Source organism: Pelodiscus sinensis, chromosome 20 (genome assembly GCF_049634645.1).
Source record: "Pelodiscus sinensis isolate JC-2024 chromosome 20, ASM4963464v1, whole genome shotgun sequence".
Lineage (NCBI taxonomy): Eukaryota > Metazoa > Chordata > Testudines > Trionychidae > Pelodiscus > Pelodiscus sinensis.
The window spans coordinates 28,164,163-28,187,397 of NC_134730.1; the positions used below are offsets into that span (position 1 = coordinate 28,164,163).

Below are 23,235 nucleotides of genomic sequence, written 5' to 3' on the forward strand. Positions count from 1 at the left end.
TGACCCCAGGGGAATACAAGGGTGCATAACTTTTCAGAGAAGAGCTTCAGAGGGGTAGCTGAGTTAGTCTGTAACTGGAAAAACTTAAAAAACAACCAATAATCCTGCAGCACCTTAAAGATTCACAGAACACGTAGATGGTACCAACATATCTACATGTTTTGAGAGTCTTTAAGGTGCTGTAGGACTATTTGTTGTTTAAGGTTTTTTTCGGTGAAGGTACCACATAAATATACCTTTACATTCCAGACAATTCTCAGCAATAAGACAGTGAAGTTACATTAATACAGCGGAATTCCAAATGTATTCCTTGTTTGGATCTTCGGTAGGGCAAATATTGAGCCTAAGCTAGTTCTCTGCCCCTTGGACTTAATTTTCAAAGCAAGCAGAAAGAACCCACAGCAGAGCAGAATTCAGAATGCCAAATTTCAGTCCACATGGGAGAAGTAGAGAGATTTCCAAGAACAATTTCACACTTCATTCTTCTAATTAAATGTGAGATGCACAGAGATGTGCATTTTGGCTGGGGCTCATAGCTGCGAAGGGCAGGCTGAAATAGGAAGTTGCTGCCTGCAGCCATGCCCCAGAAGCGACCGAAGATTTGAAAAATCCAAGCTATTCTCTTCAGAACCAGTATGGCTTTTCTATTTTTTCACTAAAAGGCTCAGCATTGAGAACAACTGCTCATTAGCAGGGCATCTCTCGTATTTTGGACACGTTTGCTTTTTTAAAATGCAATTTAGATGATCCAAGTCAGTGTTAGTCCTGAACATTTCCAGGCTAGAAACCTTTCTAAGACTGTGACTGCTACGGTATTGTGCAAAAGAAAGTGCGGCAGTGCAGGGCTTTTCACCTGCCAGTGCGTGGGGTGGCAGTCAAAAACTATCTGGCCCTACTGCCTGTTCCAACACCCTGTTATCTTGGGCAGGTCTCCTATGTTCTTAAGCTTCCCCATGAATACAATGGGGATACCACTTTGACTACCTTCTATAATACAATAATATAATATATGGAGATATACCTATCTCATAGAATTGGAAGGGACCTTGAGAGATTATTGAGTCCACTCCCCTGCCCTCACAGCAGGGCCAAGTACCATCCCTGACAGATTTGCCCCAGATCCCTAAATGGCCCCCTCAAGGATTGAACTCACAACCCTGGGTTTAGGGGTCCAATGCTCAAAGCACTGAGCTATCCCTGCCCCCAAAGGCCTTCTCCCAGTGTAAGGAAAATTCATGGAGGTCGGCCAGTGCTTTGAAGAGGCATATGCTGTATCAATGTCCTGTAGTACTACTGGGTGAGAAGGTGAATGGGAGGAAGGCACGTACAGAAGCACTTAGCTGGTATTCTGAATAACGTCTGGCTTCATACATACCGATGCCAATAAAACTGCAGCTATCAAGCACACATTCAAAGGTATTTGACTGCACTATTACTCTGCATGTTACTTAGAGACTCAATTAAGTTTGGAAAATGTTGCAGGATAAATCGTCGCATTAGAAAAATCAGCAACCCTTGTGTTCTTAGATGAGATGCCCTGATCGCCTGTCCTGTGACAGCTGTAAAGATTAAACTGCTTGTCTTGCTTGGATGACAGGCTGAATGATCTGGGGAAAGGGCTTTTATCTGAATGCTATCTGATAACAGCCAGTCTTAATCTTTGCTTGGGAATCACATTTTAACTTCAGAGGGGGGCTGGAGGAGAAATTCTCAACTCTCATATGGTAAACAAAGATCAGTTGGATAATATGGATAATTACTCAGCCAAAAACTGCATAAATCCATCATCATCCAACCCTAGAAACTCAATTAACCTGCAGTGAAATTTAGCAGTATCATCTTATACCCATTACGTATGGTATCTGCTGCCTAACACCACAGGAAAAAAATGGAATAAAAAGGGGAGGGAAAAATAAAGCACTTCTTATTTCCTATCTGACAGTTGTACAATAAAATTGAAAACTGATTACGTACGCTAAATAGTCTCATTTACATCGCCCTTCAGAAATTATAGTTTTCATTTGGTTTATTTTCGCAGAATAGATTTTCTTTAGACTTGAGTATCTTAATTGTTTTTCAGATAAAACAATTTGCAGAGATTCTCAGTGTATTCACTTGCACAATCTGGGACAAGGTCTTCCAAGGCCATCCTCCAGCCATAATATTAAACAGGCGTTTTACATTTTTGGGTAGTGGCCACTAAAATACATAAACATGGAATGAGCAGAAAGCAGCCAAGACCCACAAAGAGTTCTGCCCACGTGGGACCCTGCGGCCGGGTTTCTCTTCTCCGGGTGCCTTTCATATTATGGGTAGACAATCACTGGAGAGCCCGTGACATTAAGCAGACTTTATTTCTAAATAGGCAAAAAACTCCAAAGTGGAGGGTGGGGGAAAGGCCACGGTGCCTCCGCTCTTGGCTGTGATTTAATATCTCCCAGAATCCTTTGCTTCTTCCATCAACCACTCCTAACAGTCACCTTTACAAAACACTAAATCACTGCAGTTTATTGTGAAAAGTAAGGACTGCAAAATGTCAAGGTCACTGAACTTGTGCCAAGTGCAACCGTCATTGTCCTCAGAAATTTAGCAAAATCATTTTAATTACAGTGGAAACATTTACTTGAAAGGAAGCCAGGTTTTCCCCCTCAGCTGGATGTTTCACCGCATTTAACTTTATTATTGGACATCTAAGGTGTTTAAACAGGGGGTGCATATTAAAATGTTTGGCTAACATGTCACAACAAGATGTTATAGTTGATATTCTCTGCTGTGTTCATACATAGTCCAAGGGAAAAAGAAAATTATCTGTTTCTGTAACAGGTCGTCTTCGAGATGGGCTGCTCATGTCTATTCCAGGAGTTGTGTGTACCAGCCACATGCACTGGTGCTGGAAAATTTTCCCCTCAGCAGTATCCACAGGGGACTGGCCTCATAAGAACATAAGAACGGCCGTACTGGGTCAGACCAAAGGTCCATCTAGCCCAGTAGCCTGTCTGCCAACAGAGGCCAACACTAGGTGCCCCAGAGAGGGTGGACCGAAGACAATGATCAGCGATTTGTCTCCTGCCATCCTTCTCCAGCCTCTGACAGAGGCCAGGGCCACCACTTCTATCTCCTGGCTAATAGCCTTTTATGGGCCTAACCTCCATGAAATTATCTAGCTTCTCTTTAAACTCTATTATAGTCCTAGCCTTCACAGCCTCCTCTGGCAAGGAGTTCCACAGGTTGACTACATGCTGTGTGAGGAAGAACTTTTTTTTATTAGTTCTAAACCTGCTACCCATTAATTTCATTTGGTGTCCTCTAGTTCTTCTATTATGGGAACTAATAAATAACTTTTCTTTATCCACCCTCTCCACACCACTCATGATTTTATATACCTCTATCCTATCCCCCCTCAGTCTCCTCTTTTCTAAACTGAAAAATCTCAGTCACTTTAACCTCTCTTCATAAGGGGCCTCAGTGCCTCTTGGAATGGTGTGCACATGCCACGCCAAATAGGGTGTCACTGAGTCCTTCCTTCTCTCAGTTCCTTCTTGCTGGAAACTCTGACAAGGGGAGGAGGGCAGAATGTTGAATGGACACAAGCCACACACCTCAAAGAACACACCTCAAAGCCTAGGCTTATCAATTAATCTGACTGGAATTTCCCCCCCCCCCCCCCTGCTGCCTCTGTATCAGAGGCAGCAACATGGGGAAAGCAGGAGCCAGTGCAGGGAGGAGCGAGCTTAAAAGCTAGTAGAGCTACACAGTGCCACCTGTCCTCCCCCCCCCCCCCCACATGCTGCTGCCTCCAATACAGGGGAGCAGGGGAGGCTGATTCACTGCAACAGCCCCTGTCTGCAGGGGGTCTGAGTTCCCTGCGGACAGCGGCTGGTCCCCAGCAGCAGCCTCTGTCTGTGGGGGTCTGAACTGAGAGGCTGCTGTGTGCATCCTCCCCTGCCCCTTCCCCCCCAAGCAGCCTCTGTCCTCGGGGAGCTTGGACACACTCACCCCCACGAACAGGGGCTGCTGCCACCCTGCACTGCTGCCTCTGTATTGAGTGGGCTGCAGAGACCAATCCTGGTCTCTATATCCCCGCTGGGGAGATGGGGATTGGTGCTGAGGGACAATGCTCCGTGCCATGATAACAAGTGGGACCTGCGTCCCAAGTAGCATGGTGCCTGTGAGTACCATCAGTACAGGGAGCGGTACCATGCCTCCAAGGACCTGTCCCATATGCAAGAGTGGCTGTCTCTCACATCCCAGCAGCCTGGGGAATTGGCCTCCAACAGTCTCTGGCCCTCCAGCAACACTTCAGTGAAAGCATCCGACACCGACTTTTCCTGTGCTAATCATGGCTGGGCTGGGGGTGTTCTCCCCTCCAACCTTGCAGGACAGCAAGCGTGTCAGTCACTAAGCGATCAGGGAACCAACGGAGGCTTCCACCTGTGGCAGGGAATGGTCACTGCTGGCGTAGGTGGCACCACCATGGAGACAATATCCTGGGTGACCAGGAATGCCTCCAGCATGGATGGCACCTGAATGTCTGTGGAAGGTGGTGGGGAGCGAGGAGAGTTAACTCGCTCTGCTTGCACCAGTGCCTTATCCTGTCCCCAGTCTCTAAGTTAGCAAATTCCTGAACACTCTCCCACCCCCAGTTAACAAAAGAGTTACAATTCTGACAGCATTGATCCTGCAATGTTCTAAAACTTTGTGTCTTTGTTTTCAGTCCTGCCATCTATCTTTATTAAGCAACGGAACAGTGTTGCCATGAAAACCATCTTCTCGACTGTGATCTTTACCTTGCATACACAATACGGTTTTGAAGCCTGGCTCTCTCTAACAATGATGATAAAACTATGTGCTCCATTTCAGTAAGAAATTATTCATTGCCAACCAAAAACCTTCTGGATCATCATTCTTAAAGACAATCTTGAAGTCTCTCCACCCCCCACCAACTCAAATACTAATGAGCCACGTTTGTCAGCAAAGTGTGATGACAAATCGTCACTACTTCTCTTTGGTTGCCAACATAATATTGGCAAAATATATTTCAAGCCAAAGCTGGGGTCTTCTATTACACTGCCTCGTGGGAGCTTCAGGGCTGTGAACAGCCCAGCTTTGGTCTGACGTTTGCAGTCTTCGAAGGCGAACTAAGAATTCTATTTTCTCCCAGGTCAATTTTACTTTCCTGCTCTCTCTCTCACTACCTTTCCTACTCATCTTAGACTGGTTTTATTGTGTGTGTTCATGGCTATTTTAGATTGCAAAATTTTTGGGACAAGGATCGCATTGGCTTAAGACCAAGCTATCAATAATATCTTTATCCCGTACACTGAGATATACACATTGCTGGCTACTCCCATGCTGGGGGCAAAAACCAAAACAAAACAATTCTTGCACTGTTTCTTTGACTGGCATCAACAGAATATTTGGGGCTAGATGGCAAAGTCATGCTGCACATACTATTTAGTACGGCTTGGCTCACAGCAACGATTTTGTTGATTTAAAAATGGATGAAGCCAGTGCCACGCTTATAAAAACACGGACAAGTCATGACCCTCCTAATGCGTTCAGCTGGAATGAAGAAAGAACGTCAATGCTAATGGCTACTGGGCCAAGGTGACAACTGGCGGATGGCGCTTGCTTTAAACAGACGAGCAAGAGCTTGCTGGACATGCTATTCCTTAAGAAAGGAAAGTGATAAAAACAATTATCTTTGACTCAGAAGTAATGAAAGGGAGCGGAGATCAGAGCTTCGTGCAGCGAGAGGAACAGTTTGATTCTGACACCTGTAAAAGGCCCTTCATGGAATTCTAACAGGAAGTGCGAGTCACAGAAAGCCTCCTTCTCCCTTGCTGACATGCGGCTGATGCATACAGGTAGCCAAGGAGGCATGCGGCAGCCGCCAGGGGAAATTACTTTACACAAAAATCAAAAGCTGTTAAAGGGAAAGATGATCACATTCTGAATGCCAAAGTACACGATCAGTTGCAAACACTATAATCGGAAATGCGCCAAACGTTTCCAACTGAGCTTGTCACAGTTCCAGGACGGCTACCAAAACGCCGAGCAGAAAAGGTGCCTCCATTCCCTTCTCCTACCAGATTTCTTGCTGTTTAACCTCTGCTGAATTTTTCCTAATGAAAGTGAAGGGAAGGGATGAGAGGCTATTCTAAGAGTGTTTTTGTCTGAAGCAGAGTGTTTGAATCTCATGCTGATGGATCCTGCACTACACCTGCTGTTGCATAGATCATCCCCTCCCACATCTGCCACTGCCATCTCAGTTCAGTCCAGTCCTGGGTCTCTTCAGTAGATACTGCTCATCTGAACAATTGCAATATTGGTCTGAGATGTTTAAAAATTACTAAGTGTCCTTGACCTGCTCATAATTTGAACTGAATTCCTATGCTAACTAACTAATCACATTACTTTGGCTCTCTTCAAAGTGACTGTTCTAAAGGCAACTTGGACTAATTAAGATTCTCCGGGCATTTTTTATTTGTTATGTTACAGCATGATTTCCACATTTTCCGCAATTACTCACATTCTTTCTACTGTGCAGTCTCTTGGGGTTTTGTTTTTCCCACTTCATCTCCAAATTAGTTTCTTGTGAATCATTACTCATCTTATCAGTGACTGACAGACACTAACGAATTACTGATTTCCAGCCTGTGACACTCCATAATAGTTATAATGGAAACAAAGGTAATTTTAGTTCCAAACTTGTTATTTCTAGTAATTTTTGGAAAGTGAATTTTGTGCAGTTGAAAGATGCTTGATTGAAAGAGATAGCAACCTGAGAGCTGGGTTCTCCAAACAGCTAAAGAACAGGCAGCAAGGAAAGCTACACTGCTCCTGCCCATGTGACTCAACCCTGATCTGCAGGGATGACATCCAGGCCAGTTCTTCACTACACGGAAGATCGATGCTATCATGATCGAACTTCCGTAGTTTGATTTACTGGGTCTAGTAAAGACCCACTAAATCAAACTCAGAGGGCATCCCCATCGGCACAGGTATTCCTGCTCCTCCTGAAGAGTAAGGGAAACTGACAGAGCGTTTGCTCCCATCGATCTGCTGCTGTGGAGACCGCGCAGAAACTCAAACTAAGGCATGTCAATTCCAGGTACGTACTTAAGTATAGACAAGGCCCTAGGCTTTAGAAGACTATCTATATCCCATAGATAACACAGTATCTTTGCTAAGACGTTTAGCAGAACATTAGTGGCAAGAAAATATGAATGATGTCAATTGTGATTTTTTTTTTTACCGTGGGTGTTTGGTTATTGCAAATTATTGTGACCACTAACTGATTTCAGACAAAAAAACTGAACAGCTATCAAATGAGAGAGACTTTTGCTTACTAATTAGCTTTTCAAGACACCAACAAATGGCTCATCTGGAAAAAAGCACTCTAGAGTAATTCTCAATCCCATGTGCTTCCCAAACTTCCTAATATTCTGTATGTTTCTTTAAAAAATTATATTATTTAGCTCCAGCACTAGTTCCAAAATACGGATTATTTTGGCTCCCTCTCAAACGACTGATAATATAAACACACAGTAGAAGCAGCAACATGCTTATTCATCAGGCTACTGGGTTAGCCAAGATAATTAGAAATCTGGGCTCTTCAAAGAAGGTACAGAGTAATTTACTCCCAAACTAATCAGCTTGATTAGAAAACAAACTTGTTTCCCTAATTTAAAGACAGTTAAATTATAAATTACAATAAACACTACTGTCTAGCTCGACTTGTCCTGAGACTAATAAAAACATGTGTTCTCTATAATTGATATCTTTATCAAATTATGAGGAGACGATTTTAATGTCTGATATCCTCAGGAACATTCATTCACAACATTTTTCAGGAGGCAACTCTTCTATAAAGCTATCAAGAAGGAACAAGCACCCAGAAAAAAAAAACTCTTGCAACAAGTGCCCCTTATAGCATTGAGACAAATTGAGTGCAATACAGAGAAAAGCTTGATTACTGATTTCATCACCAGTAAAGGAAATCTCTATATATTTTAGAGAGTTTGTGCATCTGTCTGTCCGTCTGTTAGTCCATTTATTCAAGAACATCTCCTAAATGGTAAGACCGAGGACCACCACATTTGGGATGCAGTTCCTATTATCCTAACTTAAAGCAAAGGATTGACTGTGCCAAGAAAATGGGATGTACCCAGATAATTGGATTGGTTTTGATAAGATGGAAAGGGAGGTGTCTGATAGTAGGTGCAGTTATGCTCCACAATGACCACCGGGGGCAGCGAATGTGAGGGGTGGGGGAGATAGCTATACTACACAGTGACCACAAGGGAAAGGTTACATTAGGAAGAGTGTGGCTAGCTGGGTCTAAGGCTCTCCAAATTGCTGGCCACTGGCTCAGGCCGCCTAACCCTCCAATCACGGCCATTGGCCACAGCGCTGGACGAGGAGGGAGCCCTGCCAGCCACCAGCTCTCCCCAATCCCTGAGGAACCATCGTGATGCCCATCCCCATCCTCTCACACACAGTTGGTGGTGGGTCTGAGCAACCCTTCCCCACAACGAGCTGAGCTCCTATCCCTGAGCTTTTTCTATAGCAACCTTTAGACATGCAAGGACTTCCCAACTGCAGTTCACCAAACCGTTACCCTCCCCTCATTAAGAGTCCTCCTAAGAACTACTTTAATGAACATAAGAACGGCTAGACTGGATCAGACCAGTAGTCCATCTTGCCCAGTGTCCTGTCTTCCGACAGTAGCCAATGCCAGATGCCCCAGAGGAAATGAACAGAAGGTAATCATCATCCATTTACAGCCACTGACAAATAGAAACTAGGGCATCACTCCTACCCATCTTTGCTAATAGATATTGATGGACCTATACTCTATGAATTTATCTTGTTCTTTTTTGAACCCTGTAAAAGTGCTGGTCGTCACAACATCCTCTGACAAGGAGTTCCACAGGTTGACTGTGCACTGCATGACAAAAAACTTCCTTTTGTTTTAAACCTGTTGCCTATTAATTTCATTTGGTGACCCTTTGTTCCCATGACATAAGAACAAGTAAATAACATTTCCTTATTTACTTTCTCCATACCTGTCATGATTTTATAGACCTCTAACATATGCCCTGCTAAGTCTCCTCTTTTCTAAACTGAAAAGTCCCAGTCTTTTTAATCGCTCTTCAGATGGCAGCCGTTCCAAACCCCTCAGCATTTTTGTTGCCCTTTTCTGAATTTTGGAAAAGGGCAACAAAAATGATACCCAGAAGGAATTAATGAATCCAGTAATAAATTAGAAATGGAAAGTCCATTAGCTTGCTCCTCTAGGCTCTACCATTGTGTACTCTCTGTTAGATGTCAATACCTCAGGACTTGGACTATCTGTGTGTTTGCTGGGCACGTCTGTCCGTGCTTACTCGCTAGTTGCAGGAGACTGCAGTGCAACCTTTAGGCTCATTCAACAGCCCTACCATGTGTCAGTGCTGCACTGGGCAGTCCTAGAAGGTCTTTGCATGCCAAGATTATGACGACTAGCATCAGGATAGGTGCCAAGCTCCTCCTATGCAGAACAGGTGCTGTTGCAAGGCTGCTGCAAGGGCGGAGAAAGTCATTGATGACAACCCCGGAAGAGCTCACTTGGATGGTCTCAGCTGGTCTCCTGCATAACAGCAGCCACAGTACTTCTGTGAATTAACTCCTGTCTGAATGAATACAATATCGTGTCTTCCTTCCAGTCTGAATTAGTCTAGCTTCAGCTACGAGCCACTGGATCTTGTTGGACCCGTTTGTTAGATTAAAGCATTCCGTTTGCAAATTCCTACATAGGGAATGGACATTTGCTAACGGATAAAATCACCCTATCATCTGCTCTTTGTTAAGCTAACCAATTGAATGCCTTGAGTCTATCACTATAAGGCATGTTTTCCAACGATTCATCGTTCTCATTTCTCATCTGTGAATCTCACCAATTCATCATCTCTAAACTTTATCAGAAGAAAACATCAGATCATTGCTAAGTTGATAAAAATGTTACATAGCATAGGGCTAAAAACCAATCCCTGCAGAACCCCTCTAGAAACTTGATTAAAGATTATTTTTGCATTTACAATTACATTTTGAGATCTATCAGACAGTATTTAATCTATGTAATAAGTGTCATGTTGATTTTGTATCATTCTACTTTCTTCATCAAAATTTCATCACAAGTGAAATGCCTACAGCAGTATATTACATCAACACAATTCTCTTTCTAAAATAAAACTTGTAAGGACATACAAAAACCAGTTAATTTGACAAGATCTATTTCCATAAGCATATACTGATTGGCATTAAATACCCTCCTTTGATTTTTTTATTTAGTCCCATTCTCAGCCATTTCAATGTTTAGCCCAGGGTCAAAGTCAGGCTGATATGTCTAGAGAGTCTATCACGTCTTTCTAAATAATGGAACAACATTAGCGTTCTTCCTGTCTGTCCTCTGGGACATCCTCAATGGTCCAAGACTTACTGAAAAAACAGTATTAATAGTTCAGACAACCTCTTGGACAGTTGTTTTAAAACTCTTGGATGCAAATTATCCAGACCAGCTGGCATAAAAATCCAACTACTGAACAATGCTTATTAAACACGTCTCTTTTTCTAACTTATATTATTGACAGTTCCACCATTTCCATTTAGTATCGGACGAATGTCATTGTTAGGACTCCTTTTGTTTCTAATATAGTTAAGAAACAAGCTGTGGTCCTAGGTCCCATGGTAAGCAGAAAGGTTTGACAGGATCGATCTTGCTAATCTGAGTGTCACTTCACCTGATATTTTAGCATTTGTGATTCAGGAAGTTAGAAGAAGAAAGAAATTATGTTGCCACCTCCATTTTTATTTATTTTTTGCTTCTGTTTTTTGCATAGCTTACTGCAATCCAGAGCATTTAACAAATGTGACCATGGGCAGCTACCACTTTTATCCAATTTCTGTACAGCTTGCTGAAACAAATGAATTATTCTAGCTTTAAGTATTTAGGTTTTAGAATTATTATAAATCTAGTAAAATCAGTAGCATATGTTAATTCCCTCCTAATCATAGAGCTGGACAAGACCTCAGGAGGTCATTGAGCCCAGCCCCTAAAGTTATGCTTTTATGTCATGTGGACTCAACATTTGTTTGGCCACATCATTTTTATATAATTTTGCTCTAGATAATACAAAGATTTTACTAACCGATTATGTCACCAATTTATAGTGCTTTGTTCTTTAGTCTGAACAAAATCCTAAGCCAACAAAGTAAACTGCTCTGTTCCCACATTCTGCCTGTTTTAACAGAGGCTGACTTTTCTTATTCTATTGTTTAAAATGCTGTTATTGCTACGTCTACGAAAAGGATTCAGGGGGAAACGTAAGAGAGACAAGAGGCCCAGGTGGTTTTAAATGATGCTGAGAAAAAACAGAGCAGTACTGCAGTCCTGTTTCCCAACGCTGAAAAAGAGTTCCGGGTAAGCTCAACTTTCTCATCAACAGAACTTGGTCTAATAAAAGATTATCTCGCCCACTAGTCAAGATGTCCATTTTGTCACTTGGACTGTGTCCAGACTCAGGGGTTTTTTCGAAAAAAGTAGCCTTTTTTGAAAAAACGTCACCTGCGTCTAGACTGCACCCGCGTTCTTTCGAAATTAAATCGAAAGAATGCGGCTTTTCTTTCGACGGTGGTAAACCTAATTCCACGAGGAAGAATGCCTTCTTTCGAAAGTGCTCTTTCGAAAGAAGGCGTTCTTGAAAGCAAACAGGCTTTTTAGAAAGAGAGCATCCAGACTCACTGGGTGCTTTCTTTCGAAAAAGCGGCTTGCTTTTTCGAAATTCCGCGTGCAGTCTAGACGCTCTCTTTCGAAAGAGGCTCTTTCGAAAGTATCTTTCGAAAGAGCCTCTTTCGAAAGAGGCTTGCAGTCTAGATATAGCCTTGGATTTAGAGTTATACAAGGACTCTTAGCCCCATTTGCCTAGAAAAAACAAAAAGATGACCACAGTATGTGTATGTCACCTAGTCAAATTATACAACAAATCCAGAAACCCACCTTGACAGCCACTCGACAGCTTTGTCAATACTCAGCAGTTTAATGATTCAACTCTTTCCCCTGCCCCTTCGTTTCTTATTTTACATCTTGGAAAATATTCTGAACCTGTCCACACACAGGCTATTTATAAGCAGCATAACACGTAGCTGACCAGATATAGTGCATAGAGTCCCTGCATATTCAAGTTGATCTAGTGGCTTCACATACTGTGTTCTCACCTAGCTATGAAAGAGAAGTGATTTTCAAAGGAGACAACTTATCTCGTTTCCCCTTGAAGTACTCACACATTTGCAAAGGATCATCATTCATGGCATATGAAGGAATGCTGGTTACATATGCCAATTGGATGACAGAAGTGACTGACCCTTCTTCACTCATTAATTGTGGAAGCCTCCAGAGACCACTATTAAAAGTGGTCCATTTTTGTTCCACTTTTAAAAGTGCCAGTGCAAGACTGAGAACGTCTTGTAGCAATAATCTGGGCTTAAACGAATTGCACAACTCCAAAGGCAAAACACCTAGCTGTTCCTGACTACTTTTGTTAGCTCTAGATTTTCTAGGGCTATTAAAAGCCAATCACAGGTATCTTGGATTCCACGTACAAGTGTCTCAAAGTTCATAGAATCCTAGCTCTGGAAGAGACCTCAGGAGTCATCGAGTCCAACCCCCTGCTCGAAGCAGAACCAATCCCAACTAAACCATCCCAGCCAGGGATTTGTCAAGCCGGAACTTAAACACCTCTAAGGATGGTTAAAAAGGACCAATCCTGACTGACTTGGAGAACCCTCATCCCAAGGCAAAAAATTAGAAGAGGAAAACAGATGAGGACACTAATGTCCAATTCATCTTAGCAACCTTTCAGGAGGCAGAAACCTAGGCGGGTGATTAGTCTTCTGTGTCTCCGCCAGGAAGGAGGAGGACAGTCTCTCTCTTGCCATAAGAAAAACTGTCACTTCCTGCCGATGCTAGGAAAAGGGGAGTTTCAACTTTGTCCTCTTTAGGTTCTTCACTTCACAGGACCACTGAAATGATATACTCTTCTTTTTAATACACTCACCCCTGCAGCAAGGGACGCGGGTTGGTCTCCTGGCACACACAGGCCTTGGAGTTTATTCTCCTACTTTAACTTATTTAGCCAGTAAGGACGTGATGCATGCCACAGTTGGAGAGACAGATACCCTTCCTCTGGGAATATTCTTAATGATAATTAATTGTTATTTTATATGTCAGTGCTTGATAATGCACGGATGTGGTGTCCCCAGGTGATATCCCATTGTACTGACAACTCCTTCAGGATTTAAAGGCAGAACTCCTTAGTTTTGCTTTCCACGCAGCTCAAAAATCAAACTGTCCAGGAAAATACCCCTCTGGCCCCTTCAGGGTAAGAAAGGGTTACACACCCGGTGCAATAACATCTGTTCTTCGAGATGTGTCCCCCTGTGGGTGCTCCACTGAAGGTGTCGGGCTCGTTCCAGCGCCATAGCTCAGAAAGTTCTCTCTAGCAGTAGCCCCGCTGGACCGCCCATGTGCAGATGCCGCCTCGCGCCGTCCGTCTGTGGCCGTGGACAGTTAGGAGGAACTGGCGGGGCCAGACCACGCTCCGTGAAAGGGCGTGAATAGCACGAGGAGGCCTCTGCACATGCACGGTCCGGCGGGGCTACTGCTAGAGAAAACGTTCCGAGCTGCGGCGCCGGGACAAGCCCGGCACCTTCAGTGGAGCATCCACGGGGACACTACTCAATGAAGAAACAGGCTCAACAGCATTCAATCCGCTCCCTCCACCCCCGCCCCCCGTAGTTTTGATCACTTCTTATTTTTAAGATTGCTCCACCAGAACACAGCCTCCCCTGCTCCACACCTTGTATGGCAGGGATCAGGTGTCACGCACCCTGAGGCAGTGCAGGGATCCTCATGTTACTCTGCAGCTATGGACCTACTCTCGTGTGACAGCAGGGCTGCTGAGTTTCCCTGCACAGCCGCAGGGCTGGTGACTGCTGAGCCCTGCAGGTACAGTGACTATTGCTTGTTGCTGTCATTTTTCCTCAACTGCAATGTGCCAGCAGAAACGGATGTTTACCAGGAGTTACTGCTAAAAAGCAAATCCTCCCAAGCTTAAGTAAAGGCAGAGGGACTCTTGGACTACCAGTTCATCACCTGCAAGTCCTGGAAGAGCATTGGTGGACACTGCATGTATTGAGATGAGACTAGCATAATCCTCATGCCATGCAGGTTTCCTTTCTGCTCTTCCCCTCCTTGCACACTCTCACTCACAGACAAGTGGCGCACACAGCCAGAAGGCACAGTATCCAACCGAAAAGTGCACATTACTGACAATTCTAACAGTGTCTTTCGGTGGCTTTGCAGAGTTGGACTGGGAAGGTTCCAATTTCCTTTCAATAATCAAAAAGCAAGACCGACTAAGAGACAGATGTCAATGAGTCACTTCCGATTACTCACAGATTACAGGGAAGCCTGGTCCATCTTCCCTGCACTTTGTGCAATGCATTAGTTAAAGACCCATAATCTTCAAAACCACTGAAAGTCGACATGAAGATTTCATGAAAATTGCTTGGATAATCAGCACAGACGCTGCTGCCATGTGCAGCGTGTGACTTCGAAATCCTCCATTCCAAATCCCCAGAAGCATATTGGAAACAGGAGAAAGAAAAATGAAATGTGTTCACTGCTGTTGCAATGAAAACAAAGCCTAAAAGCACGACACAGCTCATGCATTAGGGGGTGGAGAATCTCAAATGGCTCCGAAGATGGATGAAAGAGCAGAATTAATTCTCCTTGTGCTTTTATTTACTTTAAGCAAACAGATGCCTGACCCTGTTTTGCATCAGCCTTTTCTTCACAGCCGACGAGCTGAAGCGATTTCTCTTTGTTCCCATACATAACCTAGCATTACCCAAGGGCCTTGCTCTGCCAGTTTTAGTCCATGGTTCGGGCTGGATGCCCACTCAGAAACAAGTGCAGAAGGGCTGTCACAGTTCTGGGTTAAATGCACTCTGAACCCTCCCTCTGTCATCTCCTCATGGACCCCCCTTGTAGGTTTCTGGCCTCCAGCCATCACCTCGCTACAGGGGAATCTGCCTCACTATCCTGAACCAGGGTGACGTTCCCCAGCAATGCACCGTGCTTCTCCCAGCAGGTCCAACCTTAGACCTGCCCCATTCATTCTGCTTTCTTCCAGGGTCTGACCGTGTTTGCCAGTGACCAGTCAGCCTACACATTTATTTAGGACAAGAGCACTGCAGAGAAAACAATCAATCTACAGGCATGCCAAGCTTACCCGGTGTCACTGATCTTCCACATGGAGGTCCTGGCAGGTTCCATCAAACCCTTCCAGCAGGGCTTTGCTTAGATACAGTTTTGTATCCATTTGAGGCCCACACAATGGTCCTTTCAACCTCTTCCTTTATTCCACAAGCTTGTTCTTTATCTACTAGGTCTCCTGAACCTGGCCGGAACCCCTTTATGCATGGCTGCCTTGGAAGGTAAGGTTAACAGAATCATACTTGGACTTCTCCCATCTAAATTGTCACATAGATCAAATCTGTGATGTCCTTAATGGTCAAACACCTACAAACCGCCCACGAGCCGGATATCAACCTATCTTCTAAAATACATTACACAGAAAGTTTATTAGCTCTGAACTATACCTTGAAATGTATTGGAGGTTAAAATGGGCAGGTTATTCAACGTGGATTGGCTTTACCAGTGCAATAAATCAGAAGAGAAGATAAAGCACCTTGAGCTGGGAATTTTAGCTGATGCAATCCTAAACTCATCTCCATTGTGGCAAAACGTCATTTGCTATTGGCAGTTTGGAAGCAATGAAGTACAGCGACAAGTCACTCTATTCTACAGAAACCTAGTTTTAAAAGCAAGAAATAATACATTAAAAACTTCGATGCTATCTCCCCTCAACTGAATACCCCACCCACCTCCTCTGCACACAGCAGAGAACACCTGTCCCAAAGGATGAATGACTCACACCCTGGGGAACGGAGAGAGGATAACTGGCTCTGGACAGTCACGTGTCAGACCTTCGAGTTTGGGGCTTATTCTAATTAATCTTGACAATGAGCTTTTCTCAAGGTAAACATCTCAGAATCGGAACGATCTGCTATTAATTGTTCCCAGCTAATTTAACTTGGGTACACAATAATGTTCTAAGAATCAGAAGCTTGGAAACACTAACCACATGGCGCAGATTTCAGACACCACCCCCACAAACACATCCTGCCTCGCCTGATACTTTCCTAGAAAAACTCTTTGGAAACAAAGACTGCAGGGGATGAATTATGATTTAGTTTTTCAATAGCTTGGGTGACCTGCATAACCTGGACTATGTTTGCTTTGTCCATCATTTTGCCTTGGGCTATCCATTAGCCACTAGTCATGGTCAAGTATGGCCTGAATGAAAGGATTGCAATGGGTACCCAGGCCGTTAAAGACCAAAACCTAGCTCCATTATGAGAGAGGACACGAGACGTGACAAAGCAGGCTTTGTTTTCCTCATTTTACACACCCACGGGCATGCACACGCAGCTAGAGACTCAGGGGACTGAATGGATTTTATGGCTCAGGAAAGAGCAAGCGACAGCTGGGACTAGAGATGAGCAGACCTCAGGCAAGTATTGGGAGCACATCCCCTACTGAGTTCCAGCACTGTGCCACCAAAAACAGCGCTGCTAGTGCTTCTCACCCCGGTCTGCCATGCTCCCTGCTATTCCAGTCCCTCCCCTGCTAATGCCTCTAAACTCCAGAGCTGCGGGAGCTGCCATATAGTACGCCTAATGCACCTCATTGCGGTCCGTCCACACTGCACCATTATTTCGGATTAACTAGTGTGATTCCGAAATAACAATGCGAGCGTCTACACAGCCATTCCATTCTTTCAAAATAATATCGAAATAACGGGCAGCTTATTCCAACTTCTGTAAACCTCATTCTAGGAGGAATAACACCTATTCCAAAATAGCTATTTCGAAATAGCTGCAGTGTGGATGCTCCACTGCTGCCATTTCGAAATAGCTGCCCCCCAGGGCCATTCTAAATAATTTCTCCCCAGTGCTCCCTGTGGTAGCGCATCCACATTAGGATAGCCTGCCTCAGACTGATTTTGAGGCTCCCCTGTAGCGTGGATGCTCTATTTCGAAATAAGCTATTTCAGAATATATTTTCCAGAATAACTTATTCTGAAATAAACGTGCAGTGTAGATATACCCTGCCTGATTTTGGACAGTCTCTACTAGAGCAGTCTCTGCCTAGCCTAAGCAGAGGCGTTTGCCACATGGCTTTAGGTCGACTAGGACATAGGCATTAAACTCATTTCCCATGTGACTTTAAGGCATGTGAAGCTGTAACGCCAGAAATGAAAGGCTATGAGCATTACCTACTATCTCCATCAATTCCCACAGACAAGGTCTTTGACATTACCCATGTGTGCCCAAAACACCTGCTATGTGGCCTCCCTACACCGAACTGCCACAGGTGACCGAAGTTTGGAGTCTGGGCTGAGCGACTTCAGGTTGGGGTCAAGATATTAGAAATGAGACCTAAGTGACCAGCAAGTTAAAAGATCTGAGCAAAGCTGTGAGGCAAACATAAGCAGAGCCATCCTTAGGATGCATGGGGCCTTACGTAGGACTACTGAACTGGAGCCCCTATGCCTGATGGCAGCCGGGACAGGGGAGATTTTTGAGAGATGTGATTTTATAATCTTCAGCAACAGACTAACGAAATACTTTTAAAGCAAATTTTAAACTAAGTCCCGTTAGCTAACACAGGACATTCAGAAACTGGCCGTACAAACCTGGAGTTGGCACATGCCTGTTAAATGGCTGTTACCACTTGAATGGCTCTTTCACACATTGAGTGTTCTGCCAGCCTGGGTGTGCCAGCCTGGGTCACTTTCCAGTTAACTAGGTTCTCTGGAGGAGGAAGAGCCACAGAACAAGGATATGAGGAGGCTGGATGGACATTAAGACCCAGTTGTGCCCCAAATTTCGGTTGCTCTACACAGCTGCACATTCTGCAGACGGCTAAGGATGGCCCTGAACGTTAGGCTCCATTTAAACAGTTTCCTTCATGAATTCTTGCTTTCATAGTCACTGCTTGTTCGGCCAGTCGATGGTAAGACAATATAGCAAGACACATGGTAGGCAGGGGAATGAACACAAAATAAAGGACTAACAGGGTAAAGAAGTCAAAGAAAAATGAGCAGAGGGAAACTTGGTGCCCCCAAGTGAGTTCTGGGCAACAGAAGAACTCCAAAAAGGAGCACGCTCACAAGCAGCATGAAAGGATCCTTGAGGACAACACGATTAAAAAACCATTTCCCCTCTCCACCAAACCAACTATAATAATGGAAGTCAGGAATGGAGGAGTATTAAATGTCATAAAATCTTGCTTACTTCTCTATTAAATCCAGTGTGACTCCTGGCACCAATCTGACACTCTTCTGCATGCAAAACCTGTGGAGAACAGAAGAAAAATAATTCACACTAATTAAATATTTAATGACAGGACTCTCAGAGGTTCTGTGGAAAGAACGAGGAAGATGGTTATCACAGTGCTTTTGCTGTTAAAATAACTTTCGGATTGAAAAACTTTGCCGCAGCATAATGAGAATCAACCCGGGCTCTCGATATCTGTGGCACTCATGATTATGCAGTGATTTCCATCGGCACAGTGTCAAGCTGGTGGTATTGTAACTGCCACAGTGACAAGTTTCCCCACACATCGAGACAGGAAAGAAAGGGTTCACAGTCATCCAGCAGAGTCCCTTGGGAGGGGGAGCAAGACTCTAAATAAGGCAAGAGCGAGTGTACACTAGTGAAATAATGATCTGTGTTTCCCTGTAGAGAACTGGCACTGCAGAGGGAGGGAAGAGAGAGCGAGAGGAACGGCAAGATCAAACACTCTGGTTATGTAATTTTCAAATATAAAACAGTGATTCCATTTCTACAGGTTGGACCTCCTGGTCTGGCACCCTCGGGACCTCAGCGGTCATGAACAAGGAAGTTTGCCAGACCAGGGGAGGTCAAGGCTCCCCACCCAGGTGTAGGTACTGCTCCCGGCCGGGGCTGCGCACCTTGCTGCATACCTCACTGCCTCTAGCCTTGCACCGTGCCAGTACTAGCCTGAGCTGCACCCACCACAACCCCAGCACCAGCCTAAGCTGTGTCCCCCACCACACAGGCAAGGGCTACGTGCCCAGCTGCCCATCCTGCTGCCTCCAGGCCCACCTGGGGCTGCACTCCCTGCTGCCAGCCCTGGCTGGATTGCCCCTCCCCTGCACCGGCCCCGCTAGGGCGATGCTCCCCACTGCCAGCCCAGCCCCTACTGCATCTCTGAATCTGGCCAGCCTGGGCTCTCTTGTTCAGTAATTCCAATGGTCCTGCCAGACGAGAGCTGGATTTTAGAGGTTCAACCTGTATTTATCTTTACCACGAGTTTGACTGACACGTTTGGTAAATTTGCTCAGGTTTACAAAGGCAGCTGGACGTTCACTTTCCACTGATCAAGTGGTGAACCAACTAATAAATCTGCACTGCTTCTCTCAAGCAGCACAAGACAGTGTAATCCTGAGGTACAAGGCTGGGAGGGATTTGGCTGGTGCCTTTTTCTGTGTGATTCGTGAGGCTTTGGAAAAGGTGTGAAGCTCCACATTCAGCTGTGCTGAGTGATCAGCTGATCCGGCACAGCGTGGAAGTCTAGACGCGGCGCGATTGACAAGGAAAGCCTTTGTCGACCGCTCCGGTAAACCTCGTTTCACGAGGCATACTGGAGCAGTCAACAAAGGCATCCCTTGTCGACCGATCCGCGTCTAGACTGCCGTGCTGTGCCGGATCAGCTGATCGTCAGCACAGCGAGGCGGCCATTTTTATTTTAATGAAGCAGGGATTATTTAAATCCCCGCTTCTTTGACTATGCCGAATAAACTATTTTACATGGCTCCGTCGACGGAGCCATGTAGTCTAGACGTAGCCCTAGAGGTTGTTTCTACTCTGTGCCTTCCACCCTAAAGGACCTTACACTGATACACAATTTCTACACAGGAAACTGAAATAGTAACCCCTATGGGGTGAAACTGCATGGCAATATTGAAATAATATTGAAAAAGCCGCCATCTCCAAAATGCAGGGAGGATTTAAGGAAGCAGAACGTGGGCAGAGCGGGAATCTGACTCGAGACCTGATGTAATGACCTCATTCATAGAAAGAGCCCATGGGGTTTTATAACAACTGCATTGCCCAGGGCCTCTGGTTTCTGTCTCACCCAAAGGATGACCATCCCATTTCCTGATGACATGCTGCGGTCTTTCGGCATTCCTTCACTACTTACTCAGACAGAAGAGTGCTACCTTTTGATAGCCCCACCACTTCATGCAGCATCAAGCATATTCCTTGGAGGTCTGTCATCCAAAGGCAGACCTGAACAAGCCCTGCTAAACGAAATCAAATAGGCACACAGAATAATGCAATATAGCTGCAGGCCACTGAGTGATGAGTATGAATACTCAGCACTCCTAGCCCCTGATATTACACATTGAGAACTTAAGAATGACCAGACTGGGTCAGACCAAAGGTCCATCTAGCCCTGTATTCTGTCTGCCGACAGTGGCCAATGCCCGATGCCCCATAGAGAGCAAACAGACTAGGGATTCATCAAGCAATCCCTCTCCAGTCACCCATTCCCAGACTCTGACAGAGGCCAAGGACACCATTCCTACCCATCCTGACTAATAGCCATTGATGGACCCCTAACCTCCATCAATCTAGTTAGCTCTTTTTTGAACCCTGTTAAAGTCCTGGTCTTCACAACATCCTCTGGAAAGGAGTTCCACGGGTTGACTGTGCGCTGAGTGAAGAAAAACTTCCTTTTGTTTGTTTTAAACCTGCTACCTATTAATTTCATTTGGTGACCCCATAGTTTTTATGTTATGTGAACAAGTAAATAATTTTTCCTTATTCACTTTTTCCACACGAGTCATGATTTTATAGACTTCTATCATATCCCCCCTTACTCTCCTATTTCCTAAGATGAAAAGTCCCAGTCTTTTTAATCTCTTCATATGGCACCCGTTCCAAACCCCTCATCATTTTTGTTGCCCTTTTCTGAACCTTTTCCAAGGCCAAGATATCTTTTTTGAGATGAGGCAACCATATTTGTGTGCAGTATTCAAGATGTGGGCATACCATGTTTTTATATAGAGGCAATAAGATATTTTGTCTTACTCTCTATCCTTTTTAAAATGATTCTTAACAGTGTTTGCTTTTTTGACTGCCGCTGCACATTGAGTGGATGTTTTCAGAGAACTATCCATGATGACACCAAGATCTCTCTCGAGTAGTTACAGCTAAATTTGTCCCCACCATATTATATGAATAGTTGAGATTATTTTTTCCAGTGTGCATTATTTTACATTTATCAACATTAAATTTCATTTGCCATTTGTTGTCCAGTCACTTAGTTTTGTGAAATCTTTTTGAAGCTCTTCACAGTCTGCTTTGGTCTTGACTATCTTGAGCAGTTTAGTATCATCTGCAAATTTTGCAACCTCACTGTTTACCCCTTTCTCCAGATCATTTATAAATAGGCTGAATAAGATTAGTCTGAAAACTGACCATTTATTCCTACCCCTTTGTTTCCTATCTTTTAAACAGTTGTCATCCATTAGAGGACCTTCCCTCTTATCCTATGACAACTTGCTTTACTTAAGACCCTTTGGTGAGGGACCCTGTCAAAGGAATTCTGGAAATCTTAGTTTACTATATCTACTGGATCCCCCTTGTCCACATGTTTGTTGATCCCCTCAAAGAACTCTAGTAAAGCATGATTTCCCCCTACAGAAACCATGTTGACTTTTCCCCCAACAAATTATGTTCACCTGTGTGTCTGACAATTTTATTCTTTACTATAGTTGCAACTAATTTGCCCAGTACTCACGTTAGACTTACCGGTCTGTAATTGCCAGGATCACCTCTAGAGCCCTTTTTAAATATTGGCATCACATTAGCTATCTTCCAGTCATTAGGTACAATGTAAAGGATAGCTTACAAACCACAGTTAATAGTTCCCCAATTTCACATTTGAGTTCTTTCAGATCTCTTGGTTGAATGCCATCTGGTCCCGGTGACTTGTTATTGTTAAGTTTATTGAGTTGTTTTAAAGCCTCCTGTAGACACACCTCAATCTGTGACAATTGCTCAGATGTGTCACCTAAAAAGAACGGTTCAGAGTTGGGAATCTCCCTAACATCCTCAGCCGTGAAGACCAAAGCAAAGAATGCATTTAGTTTGAAGTACCGCATTGTAAGAGATCAAGAACTGAATCTCACACAGTTTCTTGCCTAGCAGCACGGGTTACTTGCCACAAGGCAAATGGATCCTTTAGCTTCCTTTCTTGCAAGGAATTCTGGCAGATGGTTCATAAGCAGCAAGCTTTTCGATTAGAGCTTGCTGGCTTTGTAGTGGCAGGCCACTCCCTCATCCCACAAGCATTCAGGACAGTGGGTCTGGAAAAATTATCACCGTGTCAAATATTTCCTTCTAGTTCTAAAGGAGGGAAATAAAGTGGACCTTTGAGGGTCACCTGTGAAAAGGCATTTCCCCAAACGACATATACTGCAAAGCTGTCACTTAGCACTTTCTTTGGGAGCTTTAGACAAGGCACTTCGGGCAAGACATAAATAAGCTTCAGATTTCAGATCTTTCAATGGTGCCTTTGGCTTCTCAAAGGCAAGCGACTAATGACTAAAAGCAAGTTGCATTTGATTAGTCAGGGAAACTCCCTTTCTCCAACACAGCCCCACCGCACGTATCTGTTTGGTAGTCAGCAGAAGGGAAATAGCACAGCAAGAGCTTGCGGCTTTCATGTATACAGAGCTGGGGCTGCTACAGCACTGCCATCGTACTTCAGAGGAGAGTCAAGCAGGGAACGCTCAGAGCCCTCTTTTAATGAGGCCCCACCGTTCCCCTGCCAACTCTGAAATATAGTCTAGTTTACCAAATCCTCATTTAAACTAGCAACAGTCCCTCCCCTCACTCAATAGCAGCAACTACCAAGCAAATATGTGCAGAGGATAAGGAGCATTCTGTTTCTGTCAATGACACCCATCTTACAACCATGTCCATTGCACCGAAACACGAGCTCTCAGACAAGTAGCTGTGCCTTTGCTG

The 23,235-nt window shown here is 44.4% G+C and overlaps 1 protein-coding gene across 6 annotated transcripts in view; it reads right to left on the minus strand.

The window, feature by feature from the left end:
• The window catches only part of RPTOR (regulatory associated protein of MTOR complex 1), a 308,767-nt gene that overhangs the window by 144,435 nt on the left and 141,097 nt on the right, over positions 1 to 23,235 (minus strand). For 5 of the 6 annotated variants that reach the window (XM_075904089.1, XM_075904087.1, XM_075904086.1 and 2 more), the window contains one exon: positions 18,466 to 18,525. The exons of the other annotated variant lie outside the window; for it this stretch is intronic. In XM_075904089.1, the coding sequence (XP_075760204.1) occupies positions 18,466 to 18,525 (60 nt within the window). The remainder of the gene's footprint in view (positions 1 to 18,465; positions 18,526 to 23,235) is intronic. 6 annotated transcript variants of the gene reach the window in all.